This window comes from Protopterus annectens, chromosome 7.part0 (assembly GCF_019279795.1).
Source record: "Protopterus annectens isolate FY-2018-M chromosome 7.part0, PAN1.0, whole genome shotgun sequence".
Classification (NCBI taxonomy): Eukaryota; Metazoa; Chordata; order Ceratodontiformes; family Protopteridae; genus Protopterus; species Protopterus annectens.
Genome location: NC_056739.1, coordinates 1,956,881,110 through 1,956,897,503, shown reverse-complemented (window position 1 = coordinate 1,956,897,503; position 16,394 = coordinate 1,956,881,110). Strand labels below are relative to the sequence as shown.

General features: G+C 40.3%; 1 protein-coding gene across 3 annotated transcripts in view; it reads left to right on the top strand.

Annotated features, from left to right (window-relative positions):
- The window catches only part of CHD2 (chromodomain helicase DNA binding protein 2), a 3,702,317-nt gene that overhangs the window by 2,457,562 nt on the left and 1,228,361 nt on the right, over positions 1–16,394 (top strand). For all 3 annotated transcript variants that reach the window (XM_044078379.1, XM_044078380.1, XM_044078378.1), the window contains one exon: positions 8,311–8,460. In XM_044078379.1, coding sequence (XP_043934314.1) covers positions 8,311–8,460 — 150 coding nt within the window. The remainder of the gene's footprint in view (positions 1–8,310; positions 8,461–16,394) is intronic.

Sequence of the window (16,394 nt, the reverse complement as noted above, 5' to 3'; positions counted from 1 at the left end):
GCGAACAGGACGGCAAGACTCTTTCTGCTGTAGGAGTCCGTTTTTCCACCCCATCTAGACCTTATCCCAAAGGACAGAAAGGTGGGAAAATGTGGTTCCGTAAATCCCAAGGAGTCACGCCGGATTCACGTGGTCAGTTTACCCCTAGAGGCAGAGGGGGTAACAACAGCAGACGCCGCTCTAGAGGCAGAGGGGTCCGAAAACCAGGGAAACAGAGAGCCTCTCTGACAAGCCCTTTCAGCATCCCTGAGATGTTGCCCGGCTGTCCCTCCTTGGAGGCAGTCGGGAAGATTATCACTGTACCCAGAAGCCTGGCATTCCCTCACTCAAGAAAGATGGGTACAGTCGATCATATCCAAGGGTTACATAATTCCTTTCGAGGAAAGTCCCTTCCCTCAAATTCCCTTCCAGATGTACCACCCAGTCTAAGGGAAATTGCAGAGTTAGAAGTCTCAAAACTACTGCAAAAGAGCCATTCAGCCAGTTACAACAGACCATTCAGAGCCGGAATCTACTCAAGGTTCTTTTGGTCCCCAAAAGACGGAGACTGGAGACCAATATTGGATCTCAGCAGACTCAACAAGTCTGTCAGGAAGACAAGATTCGAATGGTCACTCTTCAGTCAATTCTGCCCTTCTTACAGAAGGACAACTGGATGTGCTCAATAGATCTTCAGGATGCGTACTATCACATCAAAATTCACAGACGCTCCAGGAGATTTCTCCGCTTCGGCTGGGGTCCAGTCATTTCCAGTTCAGAGCCCTGCCCTTTGGTCTCACTACAGCCCCCAGAGTGTTCACCAAATGCATGGCAGTGGTCACGGCTCACCTGAGACGTCAAGGATTCCAGGTGTTTCCGTATCTCGACGACTGGCTCCTGTCAGCCACCACCAGGCATCAGCTTATACAAGCCAGGGATTACACAATAAACCTTTGTTCTCATTTGGGCATCTCGATCAACTTCCAAAAGTCATCCTTATTGCCCTGCCAGTCTATTACCTTCATAGGCGCAAACTTAAACACTGTTCGGATGTCAGCTACCCTTACAGATCAAAGAGTTTCAGACATTCAGAGTCATGTCAGGATCATTCTGGCCAACAAGAAAGTACAGGCCAGAATGGTTCTAAAGGTATTAGGTCTCATGGCTGCGGCCATTACTCTTCTTCCCTGGCTCGATTCTACATGCGCCTTCTTCAGTGGATGCTGTTCACACAATGGTCATACCAACAACTTCCAATGCGTCACCAGATTCTGGTGACACAGACATGCAAAGAGCATCTTGCCTGGTGGATCACATCTCCTCAGGTTCACCAAGGCAGGTACTTTGTACCCCCATCCCCGATAGCCACTGTCACCACGGATGCCTCCCTGATCGGGTGGGGGGGTCATTATCAGGGCAGGATGGTTCATGGGACGTGGCAGCCGTTCGAGTACCATCTGCACATAAATGTCCTGGAGATGAGAGCAGTGCTTTTCACGCGTTGCAAGCCCTCAACGACTTTCTTCCCGTAGGGACAATTGCAGTCCACACAGACAACATGTCTGTAGTTTGGTATATCAACAAACAGGGCGGAACCAAGTCCTACCCCTTGTGTCGAGAAGCTCAGACTATGGCAATGGGCGATCTCCTCTCATCGGTTTCTGGTAGCAACGCATATCCCTGGGAAAAGCAACATTGTAGCGGACAGATTGAGCAGAGCTATTCTCATGCCTCACGAGTGGTCTCTCAAGCAATCTATAGCGGAAGAGATTTTTCTGGAATGGGGTCGTCCATGTTGCGATCTTTTGCTACTCCCCAAAACAGCAAATGTCCAGACTTCTTCTGCCTCTTCCCTCTATCAGGCCATCCCCCCAGAGACGCTCTGACCCAGGATTGGCCCCAGGGACTTCTTTATGCCTTCCCTCCATTTCCTCTGATCCCTCAGGTTATCCAGAAAGCTACCGTTTTGAGAGCCAAATTGATTCTCATTGCCCCTTACTGGCCTCGACAAGTTTGGTTCCCGTTCCTCCATCATCACCTTTTGGTGCAGCCGTGGCATCTGGACCCAGTGCCAGATCTTCTGATTCACCAATCGGGTCAGCTGCACCGGTCAATCCCTTCTCTCAACCTCACAGCATGGTTGCTCCACTTCCTTCCTTAGCCAGGCTTCCTTTGATCTCTAACCCAGTTAGAGACATCATAGTAGCTTCACTAAAATCCTCTACCAGGAGGATTTATACAAGCAAATGGAAACGTTTCTCTTATTGGGCTAAGGCCAAGAATATTGATCCTTTTACTGCCCCTGTTCAGGCAGTCCTGGACTTCTTAGCAGAGATTTTTCATGCAGGCTCCTCTTCTTCCACAGTCAGAGTTCAATTGGCTGCTATTTCCAATTTTCATGTCGGGATAGCAGATCATAATATTATGTCCCATAGACTCTGCAGGGCCTTCTTGAAAGGAATTTTCCTACTAAAGCCTCCAATCAGGAATCCTCCTCCTCAATGGGATCTAAATTTAGTGCTGACATCCTTGATTCTTCCCCCTTTCGAGCCAGCTGCTTCTTGTTCCCTGAAACATCTTTCTTGGAAAACTTTATTCCTAGTGGCTATTACATCGGCCAGGAGGGTGTCTGAACTTCATGCTCTTTCGGTTCGACCCCCCTATTTGGTTTTTCACAAAGACAGAGTATCTTTGAGAACTAACCCAACCTTTTTGCCTAAGGTCGCTTCAAAGAACAATTTAAATCAATGCATTGATCTCCCTGTATTTTTCCCTAACTATTCAGATAGAGCTGAACAAAAGCTACATTATCTTGATGTCCAACGTCAACTTAGATATTATTTGGACAGAACAAAAAATTTAGAAAATCTGATCAACTTTTTGTTTCCTATGCGGATAATAAAAAAGGCCTTCCTGTTTCTAAAGTGACTTTGTCTAGATGGCTTTCTTCGGTCATCTCTGAAATTTATCTGCTCAGGGGAAAACAGCTGTGCTCAAAACCTAAAGCACATTCAACTAGGAGCTTAGCTACTTCTACAGCTTTTCAAGCTAGACTTCCTTTAGACACTATTTGTGCAGCGGCCACTTGGGCCACTCCTCACACTTTTGTTTCCCATTACAAATTGGACTTGGCCTCCAGGGACAGAGCCAGTTTTGGCTCTACAGTCCTCAAGAGTTTGTTCCAGTGAGCCACCCAGGATAGAGGTGGTAGGGACGCGGTCCCATCAAGCAAGAATGAAGGCGAGATTGACAACTTAACATTAAGAAGTTATGTACCTACCATAACGTTCCATGTTAGTTGTCTTCTCTCACCTTCTTTCTTGCGACCCTCCCTCCTTCCCCCTGGCCTGGACAGACCTTGTTATAAGAAACTGTTATGCTGAAGACCATTCAGACCTGGTCCTTCTTCCATCTGTTAGTTTTCTTTCTTCCTTTGGGAAGTATGTTATGCTTGGTGCTATTGCCCTTTGTCATCAAACGAGATCTGGGTACTTACCGCCTTGCATCATGGGATATGGGGCTGCCTCGAGCTGGTAAAAGTGACTCTCGAGCTTAGCAAGTGCCGAGTCGGAGCCAAGGGATCGGCTCCGAACCCATCAAGCAAGAAAGAAGGCGAGAGAAGACAACTAACATGGAACGTTATGGTAGGTACATAACTTCTTATTATGTACTTAAGAACAATCACATGACATATTAATTATGCAAATTAAACACAGTTATACTTATGTTTCTGCAGAGACTTTGTCATACAGTCAGTGAAGCAATATTTACCAGTTATTCTGAATATGAACAAAGGTATATAGGAACACTGTGATTTTCTTAAGGGTTGTACTGAATAACTGTGTTTTTTTGTTAAAGTATCAGTTATATAAACAAATACATGGGGTGGCAGTGAGTACACCTGTGACAAACACGTTTGCCAGCATTGTGATGTATATATGGGAGAGCCAATTCATCCAGGCAGAAAGTAATTGTTTTAAACATAATGTTTTATTCTACTGTTGTTTTGCAGACAGCCTATTTTTAATATGGAAAGGGGACCACTTAATGCTTGAGAAGTTTTATGAATATATTTCAAACACTTACCACTTCTTAAAATTCAAAATTATTGTGCCATCAGACAGAATAGATTTTCTTGACATAGCAGTAATGAAAAATGAAGAAGGGACTTTAGAGACCACTTCGTGTAGGAAGCCTCTAAAAAGAAATAGCACACTACATAGAAATAGTATGCGTCTAGGCCATACCTGTAAGAATGATTAAATACTATTGAATCAAATATGGTTATCGAATAAATTTAACTGTGAAAGATTTTGTTGACTGTGGATATAATTATAATGAGGTGATGAAAATATATGGTGATACTCAATTTCATACAGCTAGGAAAGCTTTTAATTCTAGGGACAACTTGGATATATTGACCAAACAAAGATCGGACGAGTTAAGATTTGTATTAACATAGAATAAAAATACATCTGCTGTTAAAAGAATAATCTACAGACATTGGTATATTTTGCGGGACATATTGGAACTTAGATGTTATATGAACAACCTTACTTCACATACGATGAACATAAGAATTTTAAGAATATCCTGTGTTATAAGGAGCAGCCTAAGATATGGTTCAACAACCAACAAACTAAAAAAGGTACATATAAATGTGTGAATTGCAAATTTTGCATGTATTTTAACTAGGATAAATCCATTTACTTAGCAAGCAATAGAAATATAACATTGAAAACATATGAGAATAGTAATACTAAAAACCTTGTATGTGTGGCAGTATGTATAACTTGTGGCTCGTATTGTATAGGGAAAACAAACCAGAAATTGAGTGTATTTGCAGCCATGTTTCAGAAGTAAATACTGAAGAATGCAAATGCCTTATATAAACGTATTTCAGAAAATGGTGATAGCCATATGTTTAAACTTGCCATATTGGAAGTATGCATTGCAGAAATACAAGGTGGTGATGTTATATTGAAAACTGGACTAGCAGAAATGAAGTGGATAATCAGGCTTAAAGCTCATATACTACCAGGTCTGAATGATATTATCCCTTTAAAACCTCTGCTGAAACATAAACATAATTGTGTTTAATTTGCATAATTATGTCATGTGATTTTTCTTAAGTATATAAGCTACCTTAATCTTGTTTTAGTGTTTAACGCTTGAGGAAGCCTCTAGGGCTAAAGTTTTTAACTTGCATTTGTATCGGAAGTAAATGCTTGTCATGGTTCCACTGACTTTGTTTTTTTTTTTTGTTTTAGTCACTGTTGTGAAGTCAACTGGATTTGCTGGTGGTTTATTCACTTGTTTTGTATGTCATATCAAGATAGACAGGTACTCCAGGAGGGACCTGCGCTTCCAGATCAGAGCTGTACCATTTGGACTCACCACAGCCACCAGGTTGTTAACTAAATGCTTGGCATTTGTAGCTGCTCACCCGAGGCTTCAGGGATTTCATGTCTTTCCATACCTGGACGATTGGCTCCTTACAGCCCTCACAAAATATTGACTTGCTTCTGACACACACTACCTCTTACACACTTTCGAAAGGCTAGGGATTAGTCAACTTGGTGAAGTCGAAGCTATCTCCGGTACAGAGCTGGAGTTCATTGAGAGTCATCTCAACACAGTCACAAAGATTGCAGCATTGCCCTCCTCACAGAGTGGACTTGATCAGACATCAAGTCAGGACCATCTTAGAGGTTCTATTGCCGCAGGCACATCTCATTCTGAGACGACTGAGGTCTGTGTTGGCGGCTGTTCTCCTCGTTCCTCTAGCGAGATACCACATGCGAGTGCTTCAGTGGATGCTGGTGGTGCAGTGGCCTATTCTATCTCATCTGATGTTTGTGCCTATTCCATTGACTTCTATTTGCAAGCAGCACCTGCAATGGTGGATTCAGTCTGAGGATCTCCTTTGGGGCAGGCCATTTTCTCTTCTCCCGCCCACAGTCACGGTGATCACGGACGCTTCCCTGTTGGGATGGGGGGGGTCACTTTTAGGACAGGACTGAAGGCATGTGGTTCCCCTCAGAGCCCAAATTGCATGAAAACGTCCTGGAGATGAGGGCAGTTCTCCTCCTCCTTCTCATTGCAAGCCTTTCAGGATTGCCTTCCTTTGGGATTGGTGGTGATTTCATACATAATATATCAAGGGTCTGGTATATAAACAAACGTGGGGAAACACAGTCCTGCCTACTATGCAGAGAGGCCATAAAGAGTGTGGGAATTGGCAGTCTTTTCCAGTTGCTTTCTCCTTGCAACACACATTTCCAGGGAGTCCAGTGTCTTGGCAGACCAGCTCACTAGATCCATCCTGACTCTGCAGGAGTGGTTCCTCAATCTGTCAGTCACTTTTCAGATTTTTCCCCATTGGGGCCAACCCTGCTGTGATCTGTTTGCTTCCTCATTCATCAACAAATTGCCCTGATTCCCCCAGAGGGGCAGTTCCCAAGGGATGCTCTTTTACACAATTGGCCCCCAGGTCTCCTCTGTGCTTACCCTCCCCTTCCTCTAATCCCCAAACTACTTCAGAAAGCCTTCAGACTGAGGAGCTCTGTGATGCTCATTGCTTGCTTCTGGCCTCAGGTGTGGTTCCCCTTCCTCAGGTCTCATCTCAAGAATCCTCCCTGGATACTGGATCCTGTTCCGGATCGCATCTCTTACCTGTTGGAACCACTGCCCAATTTTCAGTCACTTCACCTGACCACATGATTTCTCCATTTCCAGTCCTAGTAAAACAGTCCAGGCTGGCTTGTACTGTCAGGAGAATTATTCTGCCCACGCAGAAGCCTTCTACTCAAAAGGTGTACTGTAGTAAGTGGAAATGAATGGTTTTCCTTTTGGGCAGTGAAACAAAATATGGACCCTTTTTCAGCTCTTGTTCCAGATATCCTTCTCTTCTTGACATCCCTGTTAGGAGAGGGCCAACTTTTCGACAATCAAATCGCATTTTGTGACCATTTCTAATTTTCACACCATTGCTGGATCCACCTTTTCCGTTAGGTTATGTAAGAACTTCATGAAGGGCATCTTTATTCTTAGGCTTATGGTCAAAGATCCTGCCCATCCTTGGGATCTGACATTGATGCTGCAATCTCTCAGCCAAAGTCTGTTTGAGCCTACTCATTCTTGTGATCGCAAATATCTTTCATGGAAAACCTCCTTTCTGGTTGCTACTACCTCAGCCAAGAGGGTTTCTGAGTTGCAGGCCTTATCTTCTAACCCACCATATATTGTTTTTCATAAGGATAGTGTGGCTTTACAGACTAATCCCTCCTTTAGGCCTAAAGTTGCTACTGAAGGAAATGTTAACCAGGGCATCCAGTTGCCTGTTTTCTTCCCTAATCACTTTAGTAAGGGCAAATATATCCTCCATACCTTGGATGTGCTTCATCAGATGAGATTCTGTTTACATTGGACTAAACCCTTCAGAAAATCAGATCAGCTGTTAGTGGCCTTTTCTTTGAACAGTCGTAGCCAAGCAGTCTCAAAGTTAACAACTTCTAAGTGGATCTTTAGTTGTATTTCCCTTGTTTTATGAGGGAGATGAAGCTTGCCTCATCCTCCTAAGCCGCATTTCTCTTTGGTCAGTGGTTCCTCCTTCGGCCTTCACTGCCAGGATGTCCTTAGATGAGATTTGTGTTGTGGCCACTTAGTCCACTCCCTCACACTTTTGTTGCTCATTCTAACCTGGATATGATCTCTAGAGGCAAGATCGTCTTTTGGTTCCTCAGTGCTAAGGCACATCCATCCTTGGGGCCACCTGGAATTCTTTGTAGCTGGGGATTCTGACCCAGACATGATGAATAATGAAATGGATAACATCAGATCAATAGTTATTTACTGACCATAACTTGGTATCTGTTCTATTTCATTATTCATCACCTCTGACCCTCCTTCCCCTTTCCATGTTTCTGGTGGTTCTGAAGAGGCTGGAGTTCAGGCTCTTGAGCTACTGCCTCTTGCAGTTCTACTGCTGTTATTGCCTATGTCTAGATGGATAGTCAGGTGCCCTGATGGTTTTCCGTCCTTGGCTAGCAAACTCAGTCTGAGAGTTTGAAGGTAGAAAGGAATTATGGGAGTGGGAGGAGCTCGAGCCTTGAATCTACTCTGTAAAGTGCTAGATAAGATCCAACACTGGATCCAAGATCCTGACAAGATGAATAATGAACTAGGATAACACACATACCAAGTTATGGTAAGTACATAACTATTGTTTCTTTTCTTTAACCTTGTTAATGCTTTAGATGGTCTTGTCATTCAGTATGACCATTTCACAGTACTGAAATGTAACTTCTTTTTTTTAATATATATGTTTAGGACTTCTGTTTTCTATTGTCCACACGAGCAGGTGGTCTGGGTATCAACCTTGCCTCTGCTGACACTGTGGTGATATTTGACTCAGACTGGAATCCTCAAAATGATCTGCAAGCACAAGCTCGAGCACATCGTATTGGACAGAAAAAACAGGTTAATGTTACTTTAAATTTCTTTATTTATAAGTTTTTAAAATAAGAGAGATGACCCTAAAGTGTTTAGAATATGTGTTGTCCTGATCTTAACATGAAATGCAGAGTTACAAATTCGAGGAAAATCCAAATAAGCATGTTGTATCACATTGCTGGGCTTTGAAGACCATTTGCTCTCCTTCTTATGATTTATATCAATGATTGCATTTAGTAAATGTGGAAGAACACAGGTCTTGGACAACAGGAATGTTGCCCTGTATCATAACTGCTCATATGCATTTCAGGTTTCATTAAAAAGTTCATATTCATTTTTTGTAAATCAATTCTTACAGAATTCTCCTTTCTAAAAGGCAATGCCTCAGCTTCTATATTCTTAATGTATGTTAACACTTGAGTTTTAACCACATAATGCTTTGTCCTTATTTTTGACTGTTTACAGGCTTGCCTTCCTGACATTTCCCTGATTAACTTTGTTTCTTAGTTAGTTGTATTTGTTTACCTTTTTTGTTGACCCAGTTAGTTCCTTTAGGCCTGTGATCTGTTTTTAAGGAATTATGCTGGTGGGGAAAATTGGTGAGATCATGGAGGAAGTGTCTCCACCTCTATGTGTGGAACATGAACTGTGGTGTAAAAAAGTAATAATGAGTTAGTATTATTATAGGATGGAGTTAATTAGGTTCAAAAATTATGATATACAAAAAAAAATAGTATTAGGGTGAAGTTTCATGTGTAGTATGATATAGAAAATTATCTTTGAAAGCAACTTCTAAGTATAGTGTATTAACAAAACATGTATGTATAAAAGGTGACTTAATGACCAGGTCAAAGAACATTTTTCAATTGAAATAGAACTAGATGTTTTTTGACAGTGCGGTGCTTTTAATTTTAGATGCAGAACTTTTTAGGGAGTTGATGTGGAGATGGTGTGTCATGGGAATCTGAAACAAGACACAGGTATTGTAACTTGATAATGTTATGTTTGTGTGTGTTACTTGGAATAGGAGATATGGCATTGTGTAATAAAAAGCGAGATATCAAGAAAGTAGAGTGTGTCATGAGAAGTGGAACAGATTGAAAATTATTCTTGGAGTTTTTTTAACTTGTATGTTGATCTGTGTGAATATAGTTCAATGTTGTGTTTTAAGTGCATTTTTGTTCCTTTTAATAAAGGCACCTGTTCTGTGCTGCTGAGAGGCCTACAGTGCCCCAGAGGACTAAGGTGTTGATAAATGCAGCTGATAAAATAGAATAATTTTGGAGACCAGAGTCAAGCAAACTGTGAGCTTTCCTGGCAAAGTGCTAGCACAATCGCTTAAAATAGTTGAGTGATGTAAATGCTGTGACTTCCAAGATGACTGCATACTGAGCAGTGGGTTGATTGGAACTCTCCCAGTGTAAAAACTGAGGAATAAGGGTAAAACATGATTATTGGATAATAATTACACTGCCTGGGTGCCAAAAAAGAAGAAATTTGGAGAAACTAAGAAAAGATCAACCAGAAAAAGTGAAGAGGACATTAAGAACTGTTTTGTAGCTGTTCACCAAAAAGCATATCATATTCCAGCTTTAGTACAAAAGATGGTGTCCGGTAATTTAGAGAAAAAATTGAATGCATTCCAAGGTACTTAAAATAAGCAAGACAGTAGAATGATATGTAGAGTCAAATGACAAAAGGTAAGAAAAGTAAAATATTTAAATAGCTATAAAAATGTGTTGCTAAAACTGTAGAAATGAGATGTGGACTGAAGGAAAGCCTGGCTGAACATGAGACTTATCAAGAAGAAACTGAAAATAGATTTAGAAAACAACACAGTGAAAAAAATCTCAAATTTGTACTGTACCAGAAAACAGGGAATAGAATGTTTGCAGTAATTTTGTGAAAGTACAAATAAATAACCAGACTGGTATTACCTAGCATGTTTGTTAAGGCATATGCTATGTGTTTGCTCCCAATCTGGCCATGAGAAAGCCACCAAGATCTATATTAGTAAAGATGCAGTGACACCAGCAGAAAGACCTACTCTTGACAGCAGTGTGGCAGAATGATAAGGCGTTACAAATTTGGGACACCAGTATGTTTAGAGTTTAAAGAGCATTTAAATACTAGGAGGGGCAGAAGAGAAGCAAATTTATCTTGGCAGTCTGAAGATGTTGACAGGCAGGTGCGAGATTCAGTTTGCTATGTGTGTCTTCAGAATATATTTTCCTGGAAGATCATAGAAATTTTGAATACAAAACAAGCTATGTAAGAAGTACATAACTAAAAAAAATTAGTCAATAATGCTGATGTGGGTTCTGCTTTTCATTCTTCTGACAGTTACAAAGCCCATAGGGAGATATTTGCTAGGAAAACCTTTCCCACACATCCAAATAAAATTGCTTGACCGAAAACAGCCTTTTGTTATGTTTAGAAGAATCAGGACTACTTTGGAGTTGAACTGGAAACCAGTTATGAGAGGATGAGGTGATTAAGAAAAAGACTAGCAACGTTAGTGAATAAATGAGAGAAGTGTAAGGCTTCAGTCCCATTAGATGTTTAGACACATGAGCTGTGGGTCTACCATAAGTGTCTGAAAAGACTGGAAGCCTAACTGTTTAATTGGTGGAATAGCTCTAAAGAATAAACCCTAATTTGTCATAAACTGTTAGAAAGATACCGAATAGGGGACTGAAGAAGCAACTCTAAATAATTTGTATAGCAAATTTTATTATCTAAATTGCATGTTGTGTTGTAAAGCAGTTATGTATTGTATGCAGTCAGAGGTATTTGAAATGTTGCTGTATAAGCCAGTAATGTTGAAGTAGGAGAGTATGATTTCTTAATTGTAATATATGCAGACTTTTCACTGTGACAAGATATGAAAGGCTGGAAAGAAGCAAGTTAAAAATTAATACAATGTTGCGATCTTTGGCTGTTTGGGGGTGTAAAAGTGTTTTTATATTGTATATAGAAGTAAAAGGTGGTAATTATTTTTATAAAGTCATATGTCTGGACTAATGCCCATCGGCCAAACTATAGACAAACAATTTTCAAACAAGTAATCTTGGAAAACAAGAGAAAATGATGAAACACTTTGAAAATGCAAGACAGAACTACCATTTTTCAAGTTAACAGTTTGTTTTTCCATTGGCACCCATTATTAGCTGAAGACAAGGAACAAACGGTAGCTCATTGTGAGAGATTTAACCAATGTATCCTGAGTGAAAGCTACAAGGGATCCTTTTATCTTTGCAAAGTTACTTGCTTTTTCCATTAATAAAATAAATGCTTTTAGTTGGAGACGAAGAGTCTGCAGATGCAGTTAATCAGAAAATGGGCAATGCATAATATAAATAACTTCTAAAAGGTGGGGACTGTCAGCCTGGCAAGCAGTTCTGTAGAAATAAAAGGAGACTGAAACTGTCAAAAATGACTAGATCTATGTTGTTCCTTTTCTCCATCTCGACTGGTTGGGTTATCCAACTCCAGGCAGGTCTGAGATGGCAACTTTTCCATCAGACCCCCAGCACATTTGAGGTCTCTCATTTCTATAATGCTAAATGAGGAATACTTCTCAGATCTTGTTTGCTACTTGCAGGAGTTGCACACAGTTACCAGCGCTAATTTAACTTTTTCTCAGGTAAGGGATTTTCTTCCATATTCCTTACTTTTAGCAGTTCGGTTTTAGATTTTTCTTTTAGTCATGCTCATAACTTTTTCAAAATGTTCTCTCTCTCCCACTTCCTGGGCATATCTAAGCCTGCTTTTCCCTCAGACTTTGTCCATCCACAACCCCCCCCCCCTTTGTTTTCCACTTTTACATATGGATTTGGGTTGTCACATCAACAGTGACAGATATCCATAGGTGAATTTTCTTTTTCTTCTATAGACAAGGATTAGACTTCAAAAATGCCAGAAGTGTAGATATAATATCCCGCCTCAGGATCCCCAGTTAAAATGCGTAGTCCATTTGGAGTGGTCTGTTTTGCATGTAGATCAATTGGGTTTTGACTGACTGACATGTGAGCTTCTTTTGGCCAGAGAGCACTTTTGGGTTACAGAAAAGTAAAATGTAGCAGGAAGAAACCTTAGTCAGTGTGAGAATCATGAAGTGAGAGAGCTCTGCATGTACGGCAAATGCAGGGCCAAACCAAGTCTGGATCAAAACACAAATGTTCAGCACTAAGGTGTATAAGGCAAAAAAACAACAACACCGTGTAGTAGGTAATTTATAGTTTATTCTTCCATACCGGTTTCAGCATAACCGCCTTCATCAGTGAAAAACATATAAACATAATGATCCATTCCCCCCCAAATATACACCAAATCCACCCATGGAAAAAAACAGCCCCCACATTAACATCACTTCCTTTAGCCAAATAATTCACATACAACTCAAACATAAGCCACATGTTAAAATTCAAAAGTAACATACTACAAATGATCATTTAATCCCAGTGGAAAAAGACCCCTCAGCTTAATTATCCAGTATTTTCCTTTCTATTTAGGATGCTATGCTATCCCTGCTTATTGCTTCTATTACCAGCAATTTTGTCTATTATTAAAAAATGGAAATCTGCATTATTGTGTATCAAGCAGTGTCTATAGAGAGCATTGGTTTCTCGTTTGTTACGTATGTCACTCCGATGTTCGGACATACGTACCCTCAATGGACATGACATCTGGCCAATATAAAAGGTCGAGCATTTATAAGTGGCCAAATATATAATCCAATCAGTTCCACAATTTCCATAGAATTTTATATCGTACACCTGGCTGGTGTTTTTGCTGGAAAATTGTTTACTGACATGCCGACATGAGGAGCAATGTCCACAAGGAAACGTATCAAAAAGAGTATCCCCCGACAAAGTCAGTTGTTGATAAATGGCACCCCCACTGCTGGTACTTTTAAAATGAGAAAAATGTGAACCTAATGTCTTACTTTTTCTAAATGAAAATTGTCATCTAGTACCCAAAACCTGGCGCAAACTATCATAAGCCATGAGGATATTCCAATGTTTGTTTATAGTTTCCCTGATAACATTATTATTTCTGCCAAATGTTGTGACAAACCTGATGGTATCAGTGGTGATCCTCTGAGTTTTCACTTTATATTCCAATAATGACAACCTATCATGAGTGTTGGCCCAATTACTGGCAGAAATGATATCAACATTCCTATATCCCCTGACCCGGAATCTGTTACTAAGATCCTGTTGAGAAGTGACAAATTCCTCCTGAGTCAAGCAAATTCTCTTAATTCGTAAAAATTGTGATTTTGGGATGTTGCGGATGATATGGCTGGGGTGCATGCTGTTATATTGGGGGTACTTCCGAAATACTTTCGGGCTAAGTGTGTTGTCCAAATTCCTCTGGACTGTGACATTCAAAAAGTTGATCCTGTTGCAATCAGAGTTAAGGGTAAACTCTATGCACCATTTATTATCGTTAAGATATTGGACAAATTCCAGCAGAAATCCCATATCCGCCCACCATACCATCCAACAATCATCCAGATATCTCCTCCAGATATCAGTTTTGTTAATATAAAGATTATGGGAGGGATCGTATATCAGCTCTTCTTCCAAATAGCCCATGAACAAGTCCACATAGATGAGTGCGAAAGACGCACCCATCGCGTTGCCCTGAATCTGCCAAAAGCATTCCCCCTGAAAATAGAATACATTTTCATTGAGCACATGCTCAGCTATACATATAAGTAAAGTATTAAATCCAGCTGGATACAGATTGGCACGATCCAGCCAGAATTATAAAGCTTGAAGACTGGCCCAATGGAGGATGCTGGTGTACAGAGCTTTGAGATCAAGGGTGCAGAGGAGCCACCGTGGTTCAAGTTGTGTATTTTTAAAAACAGTTGTATCCGTGCCCAGATCAAATCCAACAACAGTTTTAGATAGTGTCAAAAAGGCGGAAAGAGGTTCAGTCAGTGAACCTATACCCGAAACAATAGGTCGACCTGATGGTTTGGTCAGATATTTATGTATTTTTGGCAGGAGATACATGATCTGTTTCTGAGGATACTTAACAGTTAAATGGGACTTAACCGTCTTAGAAATAATACCCTCATCAACAGCTTCAGTTAGAAAGGAATCAATATCTTTCTTAAAGTTAGGTGTGGGATCAGTGGGCATAGCCATATAATGGCGGGGGTTGGACATCTGTCTCTTACCCTCTCTAAGATAATCTGTATCCAGTATGACTACTGCCTCTCCCTTATCTGCAGGTACAATAACAATCTTTAGGTTATCCTTCAACTCCTGTAACGCTCGACTTCTCCACTTGTTAAATTATGACCCAACATCAAATATTCACCTGTATTGAAATGTATGTCCTTGAGAACCGCCTGTAAGAATATTGACACATGTTTGTTCATGGGTGGCTGGAAGTCAGATTTGAAAAATCTGAACTCAGTAGACCTTTGAGGATTATCGCCAGAATCAAAAAACAGTTTAAGATTTAGTCTACGACAAAATTTATGTAAGTCAGATACCATACTGGTTTCATCAACAAATAAAAAAAACGGGCACAAAATCCAATCCTTTATTCAAAAGCTGCTTCTGTTCATGCGTTAAAATCACATTAGATATATTCAAAAACATTGCTATTATGATCATTTAGTGTGACATGAAGGTCTGAAGTAGTCCTTCCACTGTAACTATTCCTGTTCTTATTTCTCAACAGGATCTTAGTAACAGATTCCAGGTCAGGGGATATAGGGATTTTGATATAATTTCTGCCAGTAATTGGGCCAACACTCATGATAGGTTGTCATTATTGGAATATAAAGTGAAAACTGGGAGGATCACCATTGATGCCATCAGGTTTGTCACAACATTTGGGATAAATAATAATGTTATCAGGGAAACTATAAACAAACATTGGAATATCCTCATGGCTAATGATAGTTTGTGCCAGGTTTTGTGTACTAGATGCCAATTTTCATTTAGAAAAGGTAAGACATTGGGTTCCCATTTTTCTCATTTTAAACGTACCAACAGTGGGGGTGCCATTTATCAACAACTGACTTTGTCGGGGGATACTGTTTTTGGTACGTTTCATTGTGGACATTGCTCCTCATGTCGGCATGTCAGTAAACTTAATTTTCCAGCAAAAACACCAGCCAGGTGTATGATATAAAATGTTAAGGAAATCGTGGAACTGATTGGATTATATATTTGGCCACTTGTAAATGTTCGACCTTTTATACTGGCCAGACGTCACGTCCATTGAGGGTACGTATGTCTGAACATTGGAGTGACATATGTAACAAACGAAAAATGCTCTCTGTAGACACTGCGTGATACACAGTAGTGCAGATTTCCATTTTTTAATAATAGACAAAATTGCTGGTAATAGAAGCAATAAGTAGGGCTGGCATAGTATCCTAAATAGGAAGGAAAAATATTGGATACTTAAGCTGGGGAGTCTTTTTTCCACCGGGATTAAATGATCATTTGTAGTATTTTATTGTTACTTTTGAATTTTAACATGTGGCTTATGTCTGAGTTGTATGTTAATTATTTGGCTAAAGGAAGTGATGTTAATGTGGGAGCTGTTTTTTCCATTGGTGGATTGGTGTATATATGGGGGGATTGATTATTATGTTTATATGTTTTCCACTGATGAAGGCGGTTATGCCGAAACCGGTATGGAAGAATAAACTATACATTACCTACTACATGGTGTTATTTTAAGTGTTTTTGCCTACCTTAGTGCTGGCCATTTGTGTTTTGATCTCAATGTGAGAATCAACCACGCCTTCTGCTTCTGCCTCTTCTGTCCATAACTCAGCTTGAGAAATAAGATTCTAAGCATTCAGAAGATGATAAAGAAAAAGACAAAATAGAGGGAGAGAGAGAAATAAGGAATAGACCAGATGTTCTTCGTGTTTCACTGTTGCAGTCATTACATTTGGGGTAATCTGCTGACAGGTT